The sequence below is a fragment of the Zootermopsis nevadensis genome, unplaced genomic scaffold (genome assembly GCF_977971745.1).
Source record: "Zootermopsis nevadensis isolate Lab colony 2312 unplaced genomic scaffold, Znev_1.0 Znev_ptg000029l, whole genome shotgun sequence".
NCBI classification, from domain to species: Eukaryota; Metazoa; Arthropoda; class Insecta; order Blattodea; family Termopsidae; genus Zootermopsis; species Zootermopsis nevadensis.
The window spans coordinates 2,842,009-2,862,579 of NW_028259161.1; the positions used below are offsets into that span (position 1 = coordinate 2,842,009).

General features: G+C 41.0%; 2 protein-coding genes across 4 annotated transcripts; one reads left to right on the top strand and one right to left on the bottom strand.

Annotated features, from left to right (window-relative positions):
- The first annotated feature begins 114 nt into the window (after positions 1-114).
- Positions 115-6,881, top strand: LOC110839076 (polynucleotide 5'-hydroxyl-kinase NOL9). Of its 3 annotated transcripts, XM_022082907.2 has the most exons (8): positions 115-329; positions 682-972; positions 1,992-2,208; positions 2,925-3,067; positions 3,557-3,788; positions 4,720-4,821; positions 5,831-6,018; positions 6,511-6,881. In XM_022082907.2, the coding sequence occupies exons 2-8, from the start codon at positions 708-710 to the stop codon at positions 6,759-6,761; spliced, it is 1,398 nt and encodes a 465-aa protein (XP_021938599.1). In that variant the 5' UTR covers positions 115-329; positions 682-707; the 3' UTR covers positions 6,762-6,881. The 3 variants fall into 3 exon arrangements, with proteins under 3 accessions (XP_021938599.1, XP_021938597.1, XP_021938598.1); XM_022082905.2 differs by having other exon boundaries at positions 115-972; XM_022082906.2 differs by having other exon boundaries at positions 115-972; positions 6,500-6,693.
- Positions 6,882-9,775: 2,894 nt separating this feature from the next.
- Positions 9,776-17,927, bottom strand: LOC110839073 (uncharacterized). Its single transcript, XM_022082901.2, has 9 exons — positions 17,722-17,927; positions 15,773-15,961; positions 14,848-14,909; positions 14,719-14,772; positions 13,475-13,573; positions 13,013-13,208; positions 12,695-12,852; positions 11,859-11,969; positions 9,776-11,567 (listed from the first exon to the last, which is right to left on the bottom strand). The coding sequence occupies exons 1-9, from the start codon at positions 17,867-17,869 to the stop codon at positions 11,520-11,522; spliced, it is 1,065 nt and encodes a 354-aa protein (XP_021938593.1). The 5' UTR covers positions 17,870-17,927; the 3' UTR covers positions 9,776-11,519.
- Between the last annotated feature and the right edge of the window lie 2,644 nt (positions 17,928-20,571).

Consider the following 20,571-nt stretch of genomic DNA (forward strand, 5'->3'; position numbering starts at 1 on the left):
TAAATAGGTTTCACCGAATTCACCATCGCCACTCCTAACGTGAATTAGTATCCGGTACTATTTTTAAGCGTCGGCAAGTGAACAGCGTTGTCAATTGCAATTGCGCTAGAAACATTTTCGGAACACACCCACACCTCATGGTTAGCAGAGCGTACGAGTGGAAGACATTCTTGTACCACAGGTGACAGACAACTCTGCCTGTTATATCGTTGGTATTACTTTAACTGGTGTTCGGTTGCAGTATAAGATTATTTTTGGAGCATAACTATTTTAAATACGGGAGTGGCGAAAAATTGTGTCAAACGTGTGGAATCATGATGGAATTACATGTAAGATCTGATAAATACTTTTCTGAAAGTAAAGTCTGCTGTGTGAATGGAAATTGGGGGGTGGAAGATATAAGGTCGCATGCTTTGGTCCACAAGTTACCACGGAAGGAACAGTTCTTATTGTTAATGAAACATCCATACACTGTGTATTTCAAAGGTAGACTGTGCGTCTCTGTACTGAAGGGGAATGTTGAAGTTCTAGGCTGCAGTATGAGTGCACGAACTAGCGCTGGACGGGTAGTGTATTCACCGAAAGGGTCCAGCATGTTGAGCATAGAAACCTGCTTCCCATTTCCCCCCAATGACCTCGATTATGAAGTTATGGATAAAAACCTGGATGTCTTCAATTTAGGACTTTCGGAAGACATAATAGCGAAAATGCGTCACCGAGACTGCGTGATCTTGCTAGAAGCACCACGGCCTAGTCTTCTGGAGGGCTACATGAAGACTTTGCCGCCATTTATGCATTTATTTACATTTACTGAAATGAAAGAAAGGAATGCCAAAGAAAGAGAAGGTAGCCCTTTTTACAAAGTAGAAGAGATGTTGCAATGTGTGTTTGAGTTACCACATACGGCCAGACACATGAAACGACATCGGAAAGGCCCCGACTGGGATGAAACTGCTAATAGCATAATCAAGGGTGTGTAACAAATCTACTATACAGGTTCTTCTTTGAACAGGTCTTTTAAGGCTCCATTGGCATCCTGAGCCATTTGTTGACATAGTCATCCCTAGCACTGTAATTTTTAAATAATTTTCAGTGGTGTCAGCATTGAAGCTTATTGATGATAAGCAATCAGCTTCATACCTGGGCATGATTTTGACATAATATACGTGTTCTTACATTTGTTATGAACTATTTTCATTTGCTGAGATTAAAGTATAAACAGGATCAAACATGTAAGATTTGAGGTTTTCACAGCGGTGAGTATGAAGATTTCTGTCTTCTGGGTTGTTGTGCTGTGTAGTCTGGTTGATGTTAACCAACGTCTCAGAGGTCATACTGCCTCTGTCATCACGGCGATGATGGAGGCAGTATGACCTCTGAAACGTTGGTTAACATCGACCAGACTACACAGCGCAACAACCCAGAAGACAGAAATCTTCAGGATCAAACACATTTAAGTTTGTGTTAACAAATAACTAGGGCTTGGATATAATCCAGTTGCTGTTGCATTGGACTGCATGGTTCTTCTTCTACCATTGTTTTGATTTTATACAGGTAAATGAATACAAAGTCTTCATACACTTCTGTCTGTCCATGGTTTTTCCAATTTATTGCAAGCTCTTTCCTCCCTTCTTGATGCCTTCTAGTACTTGGCTGAACCTTGTTGTCCTAGGTCATCCCATGGATCTTTTTTCTTAAAATGCTGCCTTTAGTGCCCTTCTTTTTATCCTTGTTCTGTCCGTTTTCTGTAAATATCTGGGCCACTGTAGTCATCTCACTGCATGATTCCCATCTCTTTATATTAGGCTGTGATGATATTATAAGAACAATTTGGAAAATTTAAAAAAGGAAATAAGAAAACATTCTATAGTAGGAGAGAACATGTTAATAAAGATAAGTGATTATGTTATAACTGAACCAGAATTCGTAGCACATTCTTTCAGTCATTCTTATAAGATGAAGCTTAATTGATTTTCCTTTTGTATGTATAGAGTCATCTTGCACAGTGGTGTGTGGTGGGAAAGGTGTCGGCAAGTCAACCTTCGTTCGGTTTCTGATCAATCGGAGCCTGCCATTGTTTGGACAGGTCTTGTGCTTGGACTTTGACCCTGGACAGCCAGAGTTTACCATTCCAGGTTGTGTGTCTGCTGTTATTGTTAAGGAGCCACTTCTGGGACCAAGTTTCACACACCTCAGTACACCAGAATGGTAACTTCCATTCTTTGGATGCAGATTTTTAGACATTCTTTATGAAGTGAAGATTTCATGCCACTAAACAGATTTTTGTTTACTTTTATTGACATTTGTCACTAAAGCAGAATCCTGATATGATGCTTTATTCATGATCAGTTTATTTCTCCATGTGGTATTATTATTTTCCATTACTGCAGATATGTTGTGCCCCCAACAAATAATTTACTCTTTCTGGAGTGATCTTACTTTTATTCTTCCATATGATCCAGCTTATGAAATAATTAATTTAATTGCAGTAGGCCTAAATAATTTTAACACATTTTGAACTACTGATGTGACTTTCTCTGCTTTATGCTAGAATTGTATGAGTTAGTGGTGTGTTAGTTGTAGGTAAGTTCACTTTTCTTCATTACAAAACCAGCTGATAAAACACTCATGCATCTGCATATTACATTTTCATTAACATGTAAAAGAAATCACATCGAAATAATGGTTTATGTAGATGGTGTTGAGAAATGTGATTGCATGTTATGTACAAACATGTGTAATCTGATGGATGTATGTTCATTAACAGTATGGAAGATTTGTTTTTGGTAGTGGACACCATCACTGTTCATGCTACTTATATCCAAAGATTTTACATTGTCAGGGCAGTTAAGTCTTCTGGGTTGTGGACCTGCGTAGTCTTACAGGTACACCAAAATTGACATGCCACTTTGATTTGTTTGTAGCATGGTATTTATTGGGGAGGTAAACATCTCCCAGTGCCCTGCCCAGTACATGGAGAGCGTTCAGTATGTAACATCTTACTGCCACTCTCAACCTGAGCTGATGAGGATGCCATGGATTGTCAACACAATGGGTTTCAATAAAGGTCAGTTCATAGCAGTACAATATTTCCTTTATCCCCAGATAGTACAGTGTATCCCTTGAACCTAAAGGTATTATGTTTTAAAACATGTTAGATTTATGTTTTTTGTAAATGCGAGAGATTCGGAAGTGGTAAATAAAGCATGTTTGTCAGTAATTGGATGTTGTCTTTGAGAGTTGGTGTCTTAAGTGTTTTCCCAGGAATAGGTATATGATGGCTTCATATAGTATTAAAGTTCACTTTTTTGTATGCAGTGTATGGTTTATGTTTCTGACTGACTATGAATCATGGTCCTTGACAAGCTCAGCTGTTCAAGAATTTCTCTGCCATTTACGAAATGAGGGGTTAATAACCATATTAACAAGTGTTCAGCACAGGACTTAATCATGAGCCAGCTTAATCGATTCCACATATTTGTACCCCTTTTCTTTTAATATCAGTCATAATATTCCTTATCCATGAATTGTTAAAGTAAACTAAAGGATGTTGCAGGAGTTGGTGTGGACATAACAACATCCGTGATCCGCTTGCTAAAACCACAGCATGTGATTCAAATCCAGAGTGTGAATGCTGAGTTCAACTTCCCTGAACTGCTGTGTCCATCATATGTGTGTAGCTACCAGAACAGATTCTGTGAGCTGCCTTCTGGTCCATGTGATTCTTTGCAGTATGTCCTACATACCATGAAGACAGTGGCAGAAGACAGGAAAGCAATGTCACCTTGGTACTAGAGCATTACATACGCAATGTTAATGTTTCCCGGAGAGAATGAAACATTTGTTTAGTCATCAGCACATTAGTTTAGACTGAAGGCACGAATCATTCTTTAAGCTCTGAGCTTCTTAAGTGTTGTCATTATTCTTCCACTATTAAGTCTAGTTGACTGAGCTGCAAAACAGAATATTTAAATTTTCCCAGTGGTTGTTACTTGATATATTTTCTCGTGCAGTTGGTACTGTTGCTGTGCCCAATTTATCAGGATAAAATAAGGAGATTGTCTTTTGTACCAGTTGTTTAAATGCAATGGCTGTGTGTATGCTTCAGTTTCCCTTCTGCTTCCACCTCCTAGTAGACTGGTTGATCTGATTTTTGCCAGAAATAGCCTTTGCTTAACTTTTTATGTAAAACTGGTATGACTGTTAGAGCCACTGGTACTGTTTCCCCATTTCTACTGTGCCAGAAGTTTGACACACGTGAGTTGATATGAATGTGTTTACGGACAAAATATAAGCAAATACTTTATGGATGTCACTTTTATATTATAAGGTAAAGAATAATGGTCCCAGCCTTATTTTAATGTAAAATATTGTTCAGTTCCATGAGTAAATAGGGTAATTTGTTCATAATCCTGTGATAACCCACTTATGTAGTAGCATATCTCATCTGGTACCTGTAAAATTTATAATTTCTCTCCTTATCTCTAAAGGTAGAAAGGGGCAACTTTTTTTTTTCTCATGAAACCTCATATGTCCTTATGGCTCATGCTTCACAGTTATATGATAGTCTAGTAAATGCTTAATAAATCTGTACTCTTGTGTCTCATGGGACTAACAGTGTTTTTTTATTTTTATTACCTTGTTGTTTTTACAAAAAGATTGTTTTATTATTTTTGGTAACACAGTTTGTTCCCTGACTAGTCGAATGACATGTTGTAGGGGCATGGGAGCACCACAGTTACGAGAGGCTGTGATACTGTCATATCTCAGTCAGATGGTGCAGCCACCGAAATATATCCTCACAGAAACAGTGCCATACATGTGAGTAGTATTCAATTTTATATCATCATGCTCCCTTTTCAGCTGTCAGATTTCATGAATATCAGCACAGACGTCATGCTTTCATAGTGTTTTCGATCTGTACACAACAGCATTGTGACCATACCTCTGTAGACTGCTGAGAAATTGAATGCCAGTAGATCTTTGAATGTTATGCAGAATTGTTAACGTCAGTTTTAACAAAAATTATAATCTCTATTTTCATTTCGTGTAGAGGTGGTGGTGTTGACATGGAGCAGAACTGGTAAACCTTCATAGCTGAACTTGTCACATTTGATGGAGGAATAGGTTATATAGATGTGTTTACAAATTTTGTGTTGAACATTTATTTGTACATCGGATATTTGAAGTACAAAACAGTATAACTTATCAAGATTCAGGTATTTTGATTCTCTAGTAGTAGAAACATTCTTCAGTGATCTCTTTAGCCTTTATTGTACAAGAATAGGGGATTTAAACCACAGTATTACAGAGCTGCTGGCCAGACTTTGTCTCTTATGTTAGTGGTTAAACAGTATGCTACTGTGATGCAAGGCCAGCTTGATGGCATACAAGCTGTGATGTGCAGCAAGTGAGTGTTAGGTTACATAATTATTAATTTATTAGCTTGATTAATCTGTAAGTTAAAGTTACGGTATTTAAAGTTATGAAATCTTTTCACAACGTCTTGTTTTGCAGAAAACACAAAAAATTTATGCCACTTTAACCCCCCCCCCCCCCCCCCTTCCCAATTTTTTTTATCAAACATGACTTGAACTAAATTATGTCTCAGAATTTGTTGCATTGTTTGACTCAGTGTTTACTTGTCATTCATGGCTATAGTTTTTCTTATTCTTACCTGTTTCATGCCAATTTGAAACTTGTCTTATATGACATTGTGTTGCAAATTGTCCCCCTTTTATAGTGAGGGTCTCTTAGCAGAACCTGCAGATTCCATAAGGATAGGGAATTTCTTGACCAGCTGATGGAGGATTCTCCTTTCTCTTTCCAGGACCCTATTCTCCAAGGTCACACTGTGTGTGTGCCATGTAAAGCTGCCATTCTATCAGATACTCAGTGCTTTTAATGGAAACTTGGTGGCCCTGTGCTCTTACAGTGGTACCATGACCCTATTGCCAGATGATCCACAACTGCCCTCTGTTTTAGGACAACAGCCAGTCTGCCCTTGTTTGGGGTTTGGTGAGTTACAGTCTGCTTTCATACACAAGCTGTTACACTTATGTGTATCAAAATAAATGAAAAGGTGTGACATCATTGGAATTGATGTTCATTTATTAGTGATATAAATCATTGTTGCGAAGCTAATTTTATTGCAGAGTCAGAATCTGCTTTCCCTTATATGTTGTTATGTATTTAGCATATAAAAAATGTTTCGCCTTAATGAGATGTGTGATTTATGTCAAATTTCTAGGCACATTTACAACTGAAAGTTGCAAAAGTGGGCCTGTTACATTTTCTGTTTGCAAATTGTCCTGGTTTCTGTGTTGCATGACACTAATGTTGTTTTGATATCAAAAGTTTTTCACAGCTTTTTTGGTTTGGAGTTCTTGAGAAAAGATATTGTAAGACGTCCAGTGGTGTTCAGTACATGTCTAGGTTTATGACCAGCCTGTTCAAATTTTATAAGGTGGGATGTCACACACAAGAGGCCATTAAACAGTCTGTTTTCAGGTGTGGTACGAGGCATTGATATGCAAGAGAAGCGTCTGTTCCTAATTACTCCAATTCCAGAAGTCATATTGAGTAGTGTTAACTGCCTGATGCTGGGAACAGTCATGCTTCCCAGTTATGTATATGTTCATGCTAGCGAACATGAGGGTGAAATACCCTATGTGGCTACTGGACTGGGCCATCCACTGAGTAAGGTAGCTGGTCGCTTTTTTCGTCCATTGAAACCTGCATATGGCACCAGGAAAAAATAGTTTCACTGTGTGTAACTCATCACTGCATATGTTCTAACAGTTTTTGTGATCTATGTTACAAATGAAGAAAATAAACTGTTTTTAATATAAGTCAATAAAACAAACATGGTTGGTTCTGTTTCTGGTGTTTCCAGACCATAAACTGCTTCATTCCAATCCAAAGTCTACTTCACTATACACATCCTTCAGTTTCTTGTGGCTTTGTAATGAAACATCTGTCCATTATTTACTTTCAGTATGAGTAGTTCTTGCTTCAGATTTTCCTGCACGAACAGTCAAATAATTTATTTAGTTCAGATCTCTGTACAGAGACTGTCTGCCTTAACTCCAGGTTTTTGTGGTACAGAGCACTATTATAACCGTCTCTAATGATGCCATTCTCTTATTACATTTTCATTATCATCACTATACAGTTTTTCTCTCTTCTGCCAGAATAAATTTATAAATTTCTGATTTTTTTATTACCTTTTAACATCTAGTTTTTGTGATGATTATTTTCAGTATTTATTAATTCTACAACATTGGTACAATTTATTTTGTTGTGAGCTGACTCTTCTCTGATAATAGGCCATTTCCTACTCAGAATTTATTTCTACCACTTCTTTGTTAAATTGTTAACATACATACAGCATCTTCATCCACACCACATACTGGGCATCTTCCTTTCTCATCCTTCTCAATTTCTGGATACCAGTCTTATACCGGGCCAGCCCACATCTCGTTCCTCATGCAACAAACTGTATTCTTCCCCAGCCCATTCCAGTCTGATCTCACAGGAAAATATTAATGAACACCTCGTTCTCATGTTGATAACAGATTCTTTTGTTCTTTTATAAATTGTACCAACACTGGTCTCCTCTGGATCTTGCCAAATATATCCCAGCCATGTTTTATTTAATTCTTCACTTACTTTCTTTGCCCAGCTTCTACATTTTAAGTTATTTGCCATTCATGACACACCCTTACTAATTCCTAGCCATTATTTCACAGCCAAACCCAATATCTCTTCCCGTCTGTAGTTCAGCAACCTATTTGTGGCAAATCTAGGTATCCCTGAAGTTTTCCATAAATTCCATCAATCTTCTTCCACCCCTCATTTAATCCTCATATTTCTGCTCCATAAATCCACAGGAAGTGTGTCACAAAGATGTCACCTGACACTGCTATGAGATTGACTGCTCACAGCCAAGCATATTGGGTGTAGTAATGGAATGAAAACTGTGTGTTAGGCACTTGAATCTTGGGCAGTCTATTTGAGGCTTTTTTCATTTTCTGCAGGCTAGGATAGTCTTATTCTTATTGATGATTCTCATCTCACTGGATACAATCCAGTTTTTGAAATTGCACAGCAGAATCATTAAAGGACCAAGGAATGATTCTTACATGAAGACCACAGGTTGGTACCCAAAATAGTCCTTGTTTATCTCTAATTAGTTGGACGTTCTTTCCGTAACCTGTGAAGTGGTAAAATTCAGCAGTAAGCAAGCAAAACTGGAGAATGTGTAGTGTTTTTGATAACTGTAACAGGAGTCATTTCTGCAGTTTGACAGAAATGTACTTGTGTCTGGTGAAGTTGAAACATTGTTTGCATTGTTGTGAGGCAGTCTTTTGTCAGTTGAGGATGATGTTTGAACTGCAAAGGTTAAGATGTATTATGAACAATGAATATTTAAGAATATGGAAGAACTTTCCCATCAAAATTTTATAAGCCTTTGCATTTCTTATCCCCAACCAAGGTATATTTCAAGACTGATCTTGTTAAACAGATGCAGAACACGATGTGATGCATCTGTGTATGTACCTTTGTTAGAGGAAAGTGCATACTTACCAAGTAATGGAAGTTGCCTGTTGTTTTGACAGTATAGTATATAGAAATTTACACAACATGAAGTACTTATTTTACTGATGTCTATTGTTTTAATTTACACACCATTGCATTTGTATTCTAGAGGTCCCAATTTCAAACCCCAGGCAAATTCCAGAATGTCTATTTGAAGCAGAACACGCGTACTTTCTTCCCCAAATTCACCACATACATTCATCTTATTCAGGACCATGTAACCAATGCATTTAATGCGATGTCATGATACAATTATGAATCTCTGCTCAAATTTTGTTTAAAATATTTGGTGTAGTGGATTTTTAAATCTTTCACTGGAAGTGGCAGTTGTGCGTACCATATGCTTTAACATTCAGTAATTCAGAATTTTTCTCAGAGTGTGTTTATGGGTCTCCTTTGAATAATTTTGGTTAGTTACAATATATTATGCTGGTCACAGTGGCCACGCGGTCTGAGGCATAGACCTCGTGCGCTTGGGCACTGGGACTGTGGGTTCGAATCCCACTCAAGGCATCGATGTTTGTCCGCATCTTTCTGTGTTGTGCTGTCCTGTGTATAGGTAGAGGCCTTGTGATGGGCTGATTACTCATCCAAGGAGTCCTACCAAATGTCTAATAAGATTGAATGAATTGAGTACCTTGACACCTGCGGGTAGAAGAGGATAAAGACTTAAAAAAATATATAATGATATATGTCATGGCTTCTTGAAGGTGCAGAAGTGAGACATGTAAAGTGTATTGCAGTATGTTCCTTGTTTCATCCTAATATTATCTTTAGAAACAATACAGAATTTTAAGTTGATTACTACCTGTTGTTGGCAATAAAGTTACATGATGGCTTTTGAAAATTTTTATAGGGAAACCTGCATGCATGTTCACAAACTGTCAAGTGACAGCTGGGTAGCTCAGTATGGTGTCTAGGCTATGGGCTGGATGGCCAGGTTTTGATTTCCAGCAGGATTTGTTTCTTTCCAACTGTGCCCACCTACCTTCTTGACCAGAGGGTACAGTAGTTGTTTCCTCAGGCGTAAAGCCACTGGGGCATGAAGCTGACCGCTCATCTGCGCCTAGAGCCGAGGTTAAGAATGTGAGGAGCTATATCTCCACTCTCCATTTCCTCTGCATGGTGTAGTGCTTAGTGACATACCAAGGACAATTTTAATTTTACTTCACTGTCAATTGTATATTATATTTTATTTATTTCATACATCATTGAACTATAGAGAAAGAGGTACAAATAGACTATTTGCTACCTGTATATAAGCCATTTTCACTTCATTACACTTTGCATTTATGTGTTTTTCAGCCTGAATTTGTTTCATTGTCCATCCAGAAGTTTGGAGTTACAGACACAAATAATTTCCACATTTTATATAGGCTGTTAATTTCTTTTGAAGTTGACAGGCTTTTTTCAACATAATGAACTTTCATGTTCTATAAATGTGGGTAGTTTTTGACCAACTAAATGGACTCTATTCTATAGAATCAGATGTATGTTGATGTCCTCCTCCTGGATTGAGGGGGGGTCACATTAACAGAGAAATAATCGTGTTCTGCAGGGATAAGTGTTTGTCCAAAAACTGTTTCAAGAAGAATGAAACTTTATTGACAGGTACCAGTTGTACTGTGGCTGTTAACATCATGAGACATGAAGCAGAAGTGGAACAGTTGATTGTTTTGCACGTGGTCTTCAGGAAATAACTGCTATTGAGATGTGAAGTACACAGTCCCATTGCAGTGTATTATGTTAGTGTGACTGATATTCTGCAAGAGGCAAATCCAGCTTCACTTACCAACAACACTCACCACCTGCTGGTCTCGCCAAACGGTAAGAAGGCAACAGTTTTTATTTGGTATGACAGAACAATGGTTACATACCGAACTATGCCAGATACAGATGGGCAATATTGCACAATATGTGATGCTCATGTCCCAGATCCTTAGGTTTGGGAGTGTTTACCAACAGTGATGTGGTACAGCCAAGTCTGTCTCTCCATTTTCCGTAGACAACATTTAAATCTTATGCGTCATGGCAGAATAGTCATGGATTGTTTCAGAATCCAATCTGACTGCATGCATTACAGGGAGAAATGGTTTATAGTGTCACCCTCCTGTAGCTGGCATGGAGGTACAAGAGCCATGTTGCAGTCGGCAAGTTCAGCTACTGTAGAATGTTTTAGGGCCTTTGAATTTCATGTGGTAGCTGAAACATGTCTGTAGTGAGGCAGGTCTTGGGTCCTGTCATTTTGTGTTTCACCCATACTGATTTGCCACATGCTTTCGTTGTTTTATTTTCAGTTTGAACTCTTATTTGTTGTTGTTGTTACAAAATGCCCTTATTGGTTATGGGCTTCCCAAAATGCAGTATACAGTCATGAAAGTACAGAATTTTTATTATTAGCCACCAAATTTTGCTTTCCCTCCAAACAATAGCTGCAGTCTTAATGTCAGTAACAAGTTTGTCATGCGCCTGACATCAATTACACCAACAGAATGCCATCAGCTTCCCATATGAGTAAGTTCACTTGAAGCTGCTGCAGTTGATTCCTAGCATATGATGAGGTACACGCTTGTGTGCATTGCGATAGCCAATTATCATGCAGGTTGATCCTCCTGTTACACAGACAACTGCTAAATGAAATTTCGGGTCAGAATTATAAGAAGGTTGTAACTTTTGCATCATGCTGGGCATAATGTAGATGTTGCACATTCATTTGGCGTGTGATGTAGTGTAGCGCAGAGGTACGGGTAGCAAGAAGTTTGGTCGAAATTTCACCGAGTCTTTCATCCCAGTGCTGTAACAGCTGTATTGAACAAATATATGAACTGAAGCGAACAGTGACTATAAAGCAAGCACATTACAACTTTGTGTTTTGAAGACCAATTTGTAGCAATGGAATAATGCTACTGCAGTGCGTTCTACTTTACTTCAATTGGTGTGATGCCCAGTCTCTTGGCTAGAGCAGCCTGCAACATTGAACACAGAAAATGGTGTGTCAATAATAATAATCTGAACTTGGTAGGTTATTTGGTGAAGCTGTGTCAGGTTTAAACGTAATGTGGTATTGAACAAACTGAGGACGGTGAACTTAAAAGACAAGGGAGAAAGCTGTCAGTGTGTAGACCTGCTGTTTCCCAAAGTAACAGTAGGTAACCAGGGTGGTCAATGCTATGTCCCAGGGGCTAATGATGGCCTCAGGGCAGCCTGGAGTGAGTAGAGTTCTTTCTATTGGAATTAATTTGTTTAAACTAACTTACGGACGCTTTAAGCTGGTTATCGTGGTATTGTATTCCTCCTTGCTGATCCACCATCTTCATGTGGTTACGTTCAGGGTCGCCAGGCACCAACACAGGCTTTGAGGAGTCCACCTGGAAGCAAGATAAATACCAGTTGAAGGGACTACAATGCATGCGCAGTATTGTCTAGTTGCACGTATTTAATCTGTTCACCTCTCTAGCGGTTCAGAAATTTTAACTGTATCATATGTTTTCAGATGAGTTCATCTGAAAACGTGTTTATAATTTACACAGGGGAGACATTTCATGTGAAAATTTGTATGTGTTTAAAATCTATCAATGTACCAGACAGCAAGATTTTTATAGTCATCAAACATTAAGGATTGTTTTCCAATTTGTTGATGCTTTGTATCTGCTGCACAATTTACTTTGTGGTAAAAGTAAATGCTCTGCTGCATAATTAATCATCACACCATACAGATGTGTGTGTGTGTGTGGGGGGGGGTTGAGGTAAAGATTGACGCATTTGTAATCTCAGCACTACATGTAGGTGGTCAGCTTCACAATCTGGCCGTTTTTCTCCCGAGAAACGAACCTTGGTATTAACTAGGTAGGAGTCAGGGTGGACCCCAGAGCTGGTCTGGATACTGGTAGTAGCTAAGAGAAAATTACTGGCCTTCCAGGGATCCATCCCCAGTCATGGCTTATTCACTGTACTGATTGAGCTATCATGTTTGTCGAACATATGGTGTTGCTCAAAATGGGGATTAAAGGTACAACATTTATGCTGATTTTTATGCGAGAGTAGATTTATGGGTTTTATACATGGATGTGAAGTGAATCTGTGACTGACTCACCGGCTGCAAGCCTCTTAGATAGTCCATGAGAGTGCTCATCCGGTCATTGAACCCAGGAGCGAAGCATTGCGGGTCGATGGCAACGAAACATTGGCCCAGGTCAGCAGGTCTATCCGTGTGCTCCATCCAGCGTCGAATATTGGGTCCGAACGCAGATCCTGCAAAGATCACTGGCTATTTGCAGCCATTGCCATGGCAATGGTGAGAACGTCTTAAGCCCACAAATTAATTATTACACTCTGTGTGGAGAAAATTTATGCTGCATAAAATGCCAATCTTGTTCTTCCTTTCGATTTCTTAAAATTTTATCTGTCTTACCACCAAGGATGCCGCATAAGGTCTCCACGAGGAGACCCAATCCGTAGCCCTTGTACCCGGACGTGATCTCAGAACCCCCAAGAGGCATGAGGCAGCCCGTCTTGAAAGCGAGGTCTGCATCTGTGGTGCTTCTCCCCTCCGGGTCCTGCGCCCAGCCCTCTGTGATGGGTTCTCCCTTTCTGCGCTGCACCTCTATCTGCAACAGACACTTAGTGACTGGTCCAGTCCATTGTGAATTTGGACGTCCAAGTGTTTTCCGCATTAAACTTCAAAAACATTTTATTTACCTCATATTTTCCCTGAATTGTTTGTGGCCATGAACAATAAGCCCCAGTAAATCGAATTTATTCAGGCTATTCGTTTTCGAGGCGAAAGAACCAAAAATCGTTACAGAACGGCAAGTATTTTCACAGGAACGTCACGTTTATTTGTCGTCATGACAACAGTGCCGTCCATTCTTACCTTTCCGACAGCCACTGCTGTGGTCGCCATGTCCAGAACGAAGCTGTCGCCGTTTTTCCCTGGAGCGGCTAGGGATAAGGGGTTAGTTCCCAGTGCTGCCTGTGAACAACAGATATCAGGTTAACAGGTGTTTACTTTTCGAGCACGTTTGGTGACGTCTAACAAAGTCACTGTTTACAGAATGTCAGAACTCTACAGGAAGCGTGTAAAACAGTCCGACTTACTTCTCGAATTATACACGATGACCGGCCGCAGATGCCCAGTTTTAATACATTTCAAGTTTTAAACGGCTACCTGTGTCCCGCTGTTTTACATGAAGGCAATAAAGTGGAAATGTATTTAAATGAAATTCACATTTGAGTGCTTGTGGAAAGCACAGGCATTTAAAATATAATTATCTTAAATTTAAGCGTGGAATCGACAGTGAGTTTGACATGGCTGGTCTGGAGCGAGACTTCGCAGTCATTTTTGCGTGGTGCCGTACGGGAAACATTCTGTGTTACTGGAAATTGTAAACCACGTGGGCCTGCCGTACCAGTTATTCGCTTAATAGTTCGTAATAGCCACGAATCGCCCCTCCCACCCCGTTTATTTCCATACGGCGCGTCGTATTAAAATAAATGACATCGCTGTAGTGTACTAGGCACCAGTACAAGTAATTCGGACACGTCAGGTGGTGCCGTCACATCACGTACTGAACCGAAAATGGGGTGCAGCCCACAAGACTTTCTCACCGCAAGTTTCAGGAAGAGACAATGAAAATATAGCCTAAATATGTGTGTAGAAGAGGCCGTTAACGTTCATTTCCTTCAGAATCTCGGGTTCAACGTTTTCAGTTTGGTTGTTTACGTGCAATTTCCTTTCCTGTGGACATGATAAAATTGAAAATGTCCGAACTTGCTCCTGGCTCCGTATATAGTTAAACGGTGCTGCTGCCTTATATGTTATGCCGTTCTTAGAATTGCCACAGAATGCTCGGATCTGATGCGCATTTTTTTGTATCTCGAAACATTCATAATCTCTTAAAACACGGGACAGCCTTGAAGTGTTTGCATAATCAGTCAGAGCGAGCGACGCAAAAGATGTTTAATTCTTTATTGCGTAGAGAAATTTAACGTTTCATTTTATCGTGTGATGTAGATGCGCCTGTTTTGAAAGGGGCGACTGTCGGCTGGGATCTACAGAAATCTGTCGTCTAAGTAAACAGTGGCAGTACTTCAGGATGCTGTATGCAGGCCTCTTACCTCCTTGGCTCTGGTGGGGCCCATCAGTGGGGACGTGTTTGTGAAGGACATGCCCTGCAAAAGAGCGCTGCATTATTACGCGGCACGCAAAAGAACAGGGGCATTACGTTGCACATAAACACAGCTCACCAGTAGGCCGTGTTCCAAGGCCGTCCTCGTGTACCAGCCCGCGATCCCGTAGTGGTTAGAGCCTGCAACATCGAGCTCATTACAACGTTTTCGTAATTGTTTATCGTGGTGGAAATGTCAAATTCCTGTTAATGCTTATTAAGCATTGTAAAATGAGAACAGTTTTTCGGTTTGCTCTTTTTCGCTTGTTGACGAAAATGTTTACAATTCTGCATCCTATTGTGATAACCATCCTCCCTTGAAGACTCCTGGTTCCTTGTTGCATGATTCTAACACTCGCGTGGCAGCCATGTGTAGGGCTGTTGCAAATAAAAGAACTTAAAATATACCAAGATCGAACTAACAATTGTTTCACGGAATTTGTCATTGGCACATTTTATTTTCCTATTTTGTGGACACTCAGTATGGTCTCCAACTACGCGTGGTATTGGACAGCAGGCAGCGCAGATGGGAGGAGGAGAGAGAACAGTCAGGAGAAGTAGTATTAACATACACCATGTCTGGCTAGGGCACCAACATTAAGTTTTAGAGCAGTTATATAATTCACTAGTATATGATGGATGACAAGGGTGGAAATCTGGGGGCTGGATGATGGGTGGAAGGAAACAGAGAAAGTTAATGAGTTATTTTGTATGACAGCAAACATTAGCAGTAGAAGGAATAACGCCTTTTGAGAAGAACTCGGCATGGACCCAAAGTGGAAAAGACATGGCGCAGTATAAACGACGCAACTGGTTATATCATGTTCTTGACTGCTGATCTACCCTTCGAAAGACGATCAGGGCGACCATTAAACGAATTTCTGGACGGCCAGTCTTTCTTGCCCGACTTCGTGACCAGAGGAGGAATAAGATTATTTCGACTACGTACACCAGAAGAAGTGACCAACACAACACTTGCAGGTCATTACGGTCGTCGAACGTACCTTTTGCAACAGCCCAGCCCACGCCAGCGGCCTTGGCCTTCTGGATGGCGAGCTGCATGCAGAAGTTACCAACCACGGGGCCTAGTCCATTGTTGCCGTCCACCCAGGCCGTGGCGGGGGACTCCTTCAGCACAGCTGGGTGGGCGTTTGGGTCCGTGGTCTTGGTTTCTATGTCGGCGATGTACATTTCTGTGGAAAGGGACCATTTCACTGTCTCAGGGACAGAGAACTCAGTCCAGCCCTCAGATCTTTACAGGTTTCTTTGTAAGGGGAAGCTTTTATTGTTCGTAGTTTTACGTGGTAAGGCATAATTTGTGTTGTTGAAAAGCCATGAATAGTTCAACTTTAGTTTCTGAGAGATGACGGGGCATTTATCTTTTAGTGAAGTTTTTTAAACACCAAATAAATGCAGAGCAAAATGTAAATTTTTTGAAGCAAGTTATTACGTACGTAGCATGGAAAGAGCTACTGCTATGAACCAGGATAAATCAGTGCTGACAACCGCGGCCAACTTGGTTTGAGAATCATTCTCTTCGCGTGAACACAAATGAGCAATTTCATAGCCGCTGCATACTGTGGTTAAAGAGGCCAAAGCCTGAAGATTTACACTCATTACATCTGGAGTAGACGTACAGAACGCATTGCCTCCCTATGGCACAAGAATAACATTGACGTAATCGTTTTAATATTATGTCGAAGTGCGTCTTCATTTAAAGTAGAAGTTCTTTCTTCTTATGTGTTGTTCTCCGTTTCTAGCGGGGTTCCTCTCTATTAGGACACAATAGGGGTTAGTTTCCTGAGGATGTGGCGATTCTCAGTGGGCCCAACTGAGTAGGAACCTGAAGACGGAGATAGAGCCCCATCTCCGAAACGTCGTTTTATATTTTACTAGACGATGGATAATATCCAAGAAATTTTTTATTCAAATTAATGATCAGCTTGACGTTCCACCTGCGGAGAGTCCTGGTACCCACTGGATAGAAGGGTGCCTGGGTTTTGAAACAGCGGTGACGAAGAGAAATCGTTGCATCTGCCGGGAATCGAACCCCGGTCGTCTGGTCACTAAATTGGTTGAGCTATCTCGGTTCTCATATGTAGATATTCAACTGATATAATTTTGCGTAACTTTGGTTGAATTACGGTTTTACGAGAGTCACTCAACGGACATAATGTAATTTTATCTTTGTTTTTAGCAAACTGTGTCATCATGAAAGATGGCACGTGCAAGTGGCTTATCTTAAAACACTAATAGCAATTAGTTTAATTGCTTTTCAAGTGGCGTATCTAGCCAGGTAAACGGAAAATTGTCGATTTGGTCCCACTCGTGGACGATCGTGAGCCAGTTCCATCCATTCGTTTCCAGCCCGATCTACACATCCAGCCCATCATATTCTTAGGTCAAGTGCCCGTCTGTGCAGACCATGAAGTGTCTCGTATGTGCATTTATCATCGCTTACTGCTTGTTCTGATGGTCCTAATTTGTGGAAGTTTTTACACCCGGCAATTAGAACATTACTTTGCAGACGTCTGTAACATCCAGGGTGAAACGAAAACAACAAATAACAGCTTCAGCAGTGGTACAGAACGAAACAAGACACACTGGGGCATGATATTCTAAATGTGTGTCATGTATATCAGTGAATGTAAATAATTGTGATATGAAATGTTATCAGTGCAGCAAAGCGTCAGCAATACAAAGTCAGTTATTGGAACACAATGTAACAAGAAGTTGTTGTTTTTTCTATTCAGAATTTCGTTCTGAACTCCATCTATGTTGGCCGCTGTTGTTCTCGGGAACATGGCTTTTTAAACACTTCCGAATAATTTATAACATGCGTTAGGGCGTCAGATATTTTACGATCATTTATCAGTTGCATCGGTAATCTAGTTGAACGCTGCGATGTGACGCAAACAACTATCCCGAAACGCGCGTAAAGAACGCCACTCACCTAGCCGGTTGAGGCCGTGACTGTAGTGGCCCATGTAATCGGCAGTTACCAACACGTCTGCCAACTGCTGTGCGTGTTGCCGGACGGTGCCCACTGCCACCATGGCCTGCAGGACGAAGCGCTTCGCCTCAAGAACGGGCACAGTCATGTCGACCGGCCAGACGGGCTTTCACTGGGTGACTGGCGTTCTCCCGCCCGACATGCCGCATGATGGCTGCGGCCTTCTGGGTGATTGCTCAGCCCACTGAACGGTCTTCATCCCCGATGGCGAATCATCTGAATGCGCATCGCGTAATTCGGTTACGGAAACAAACGAAATACTAAAACAACGATCAGATCTGCGTGATGGGCATTGTTGTATTGTTTCCAAGCAACAGCAGTGTGACTGGTGCCTACGCATTTAATCGGAATCTGATGATTATATTCCGGGATGAAACATGCGGACAGACGAGCTTCATGAAAAAATCGCCTTTTTAATAATTTGCTGAATGCCAGGTCCTTAAAACGGGGAAACCGCATTCGTGGCAGAAAAGTACTTTTGTTCAATTTTTAGTTATCGATTAAAATATTTCTGATGTTTCAATCTAGCAAATCGATCACGCCAGTGACGTATTGTAAGTACAGCCCAGTTCAGACTTGACATCCGTCACGCTTGTCGGCGGTACGTCCACTGTCCTGTGACGTAAACAAAAATTATTTTCAGTTTTACAGAAATTCGAACTGCCCTCGATAACGACTACACGGGGGGGGGGGGGGGGGGCTTATTTGCGAAGAGATATCGCTATTTGTCTTTTGTGTCTGTCTTCATGGCCGATCACAGTGGCGGCGCGGTTTGAGGCGTGGGCCTTGGGCACTGGAACCGTGGCTTCGAATCCCGTCAGTCTGTGTTGTGCTGTCCTGTGTGGGTAGAGGCCTTGCGACGGGCTGATCACTCGTCCAAGGAGCCCCACCTAATGTCAAAAAAGATGGGAAGAAGCCAATTCCCGTGAAAGGTTGCATAGTCACAGATAATGAGTCCTTTCTGAAAAGCCAGTAGTCGCTCAGCTGCGGCCTCTTGTGTCGCATTCCCGGGTTCAAATGTCGGTCAGCTATTCCTAAGAGTTTCTCTGTGATTTCCATAATACGTTTCTTTATTGTCTATTTTAGCGTGTATAAACATCACGGATTTTTATGTCTCGAAACGTTTTATAATTTTCCTAGCGGGACAGCTCGATCAGTAGAGTGACAGACCAGAATATCACGCAACTTCCAGTCACGTGGGACCGAGGCTCATTCTCGGAGATGAAGCTACAGGAGCGTCGGATTGACCACTCACCCCTACATCGTGTCTAGGTTAAGAAATTGTGGAGGCTGTGCCTCCGCATCAAACGCGTTCATGGCGTCGCGTTTCTTAAGCACAGGGACAACTTTGCCTTTCAAACGTAAAAGGATTAGGCTTCGTCCTTATTTTGAAGCGCAGCCTCGGTTCGGCGGACACTTGTAGAGACAAGAAATGGAAACGAAATTTTGTTGGCGAAATGTTTTGCAGGGCTGCTGTACAAAACGATGCAGAAGCGAGGAGTCTTTGAATAAAAAACAGGCAAATGTTTTGAAATTCTTGTCTATTCAAAAGGCAAAAGACGAAATATTTGTTAATTTCGTGCAGTGTTGTGTGCTGCGTAATCTTATGGCCCACTTCGGTGATATAATAATCGTTAGACGTATGGTTCTTGCCCTGAACACCAATGCCCCGATTGTTTATTTACTGTCTGATAAAAGAGGCCTTGGGGTTATCTGTCACACTGGCACTCGCTGCCTCTTTCGTAACCAGGCAGCGTGAAGCAAATCAATGTTGACTTATTTCATAATGCTGAATTACATAATGAACTCGGTGAGCTAACCAGTCTGCCCTGAAGAATCAACAGGCATTTGAAAACACGCGGATCCTGAGCACGTGGGGCAGAAAATAATTAAATTTTCTATAATGAAGAACTTTCTGATTGTTTATATCACCAAGTGTTGTTAGGGTAAAGGATAAAATGAGGGAGCAAAAAGGCATACAGAATTTTCATGTGGAGACTTGTTGGAAAACGAACACTTTTAAGACAGAGGAGGAAATGGGAGGATAACATTGGTTGGGTTTTATGGAGGTAGGTTTTTAATCTGGGCTCTAGATTGTTCCTAATGATCGGCTTTGGTTCGAACTATGTTGAAGCTTCTGTGTGGCTGTGCTGTCAGGGCGTTCCGTTGATCGTATCTCAGCCCATTGACGCTTGAGAAGGGGGCTTCAGTAGAAGATTCAATCGCAGTTTAGATCGCTTGTCTTCTGCATGCTTCAGTTTTTAATTAACGACTTTATCAGTAGCTCATATTATGTAGTGTCTGATGATAAGTTGATTAATTAATAATGAATTGGAAATGGAAGGAAGCTGTCGTGGCCTGTTGAAAGGTCCTTGGAGGAGTTAGGAAAACCAAGAAATGCCTGAGACAAGATATCAGGTCCGTGGACCGGGATTTGAACCTCGGACTTCCCAGAAACGAATCTGCAATGCTAACCACTCGACAGCTGCGTTCGATATTCGCCAGAGTTCATGTTGCCGGGACGTGTGTGCAACGCCACTTCACGCGGCTTGCTACTCGTCTGAAAACACTGATGATATATCTGAGAAACATACTGTAGTTGAGTTGCACAGTCAGAGTTCGATTGGCATCTGTTTCGTAACACGACCTTGGTCCAGCAACCGAAGGTCGCTGCCGAGCCACAACTCAAGCGGTTACTCGGTTTCTCATCGCGGACTCCGGAGATCACCTCCAGGCCAGTCCATTTGGGATTTATGGTGTACCAACTGGCACTGAGACGGGTTTCTCGTC

Excerpts from the sequence above, each read along its gene's own strand:
- LOC110839076 (XM_022082905.2), top strand. The coding sequence starts at position 315 with ATGATGGAATTACATGTAAGATCTGATAAATACTTTTCTGAAAGTAAA. Across the intron at positions 2,209-2,924 it reads CACCTCAGTACACCAGAATG|CATGGTATTTATTGGGGAGG; the intron begins GTAACTTCCATT and ends ATTTGTTTGTAG. Across the intron at positions 4,822-5,830 it reads ACAGAAACAGTGCCATACAT|GACCCTATTCTCCAAGGTCA; the intron begins GTGAGTAGTATT and ends TTCTCTTTCCAG.
- LOC110839073 (XM_022082901.2), bottom strand. The coding sequence starts at position 17,869 with ATGACTGTGCCCGTTCTTGAGGCGAAGCGCTTCGTCCTGCAGGCCATG. Across the intron at positions 15,962-17,721 it reads TCACGGCCTCAACCGGCTAG|AAATGTACATCGCCGACATA; the intron begins GTGAGTGGCGTT and ends CCCTTTCCACAG. Across the intron at positions 14,773-14,847 it reads CCTTGGAACACGGCCTACTG|GGCATGTCCTTCACAAACAC; the intron begins GTGAGCTGTGTT and ends GCTCTTTTGCAG.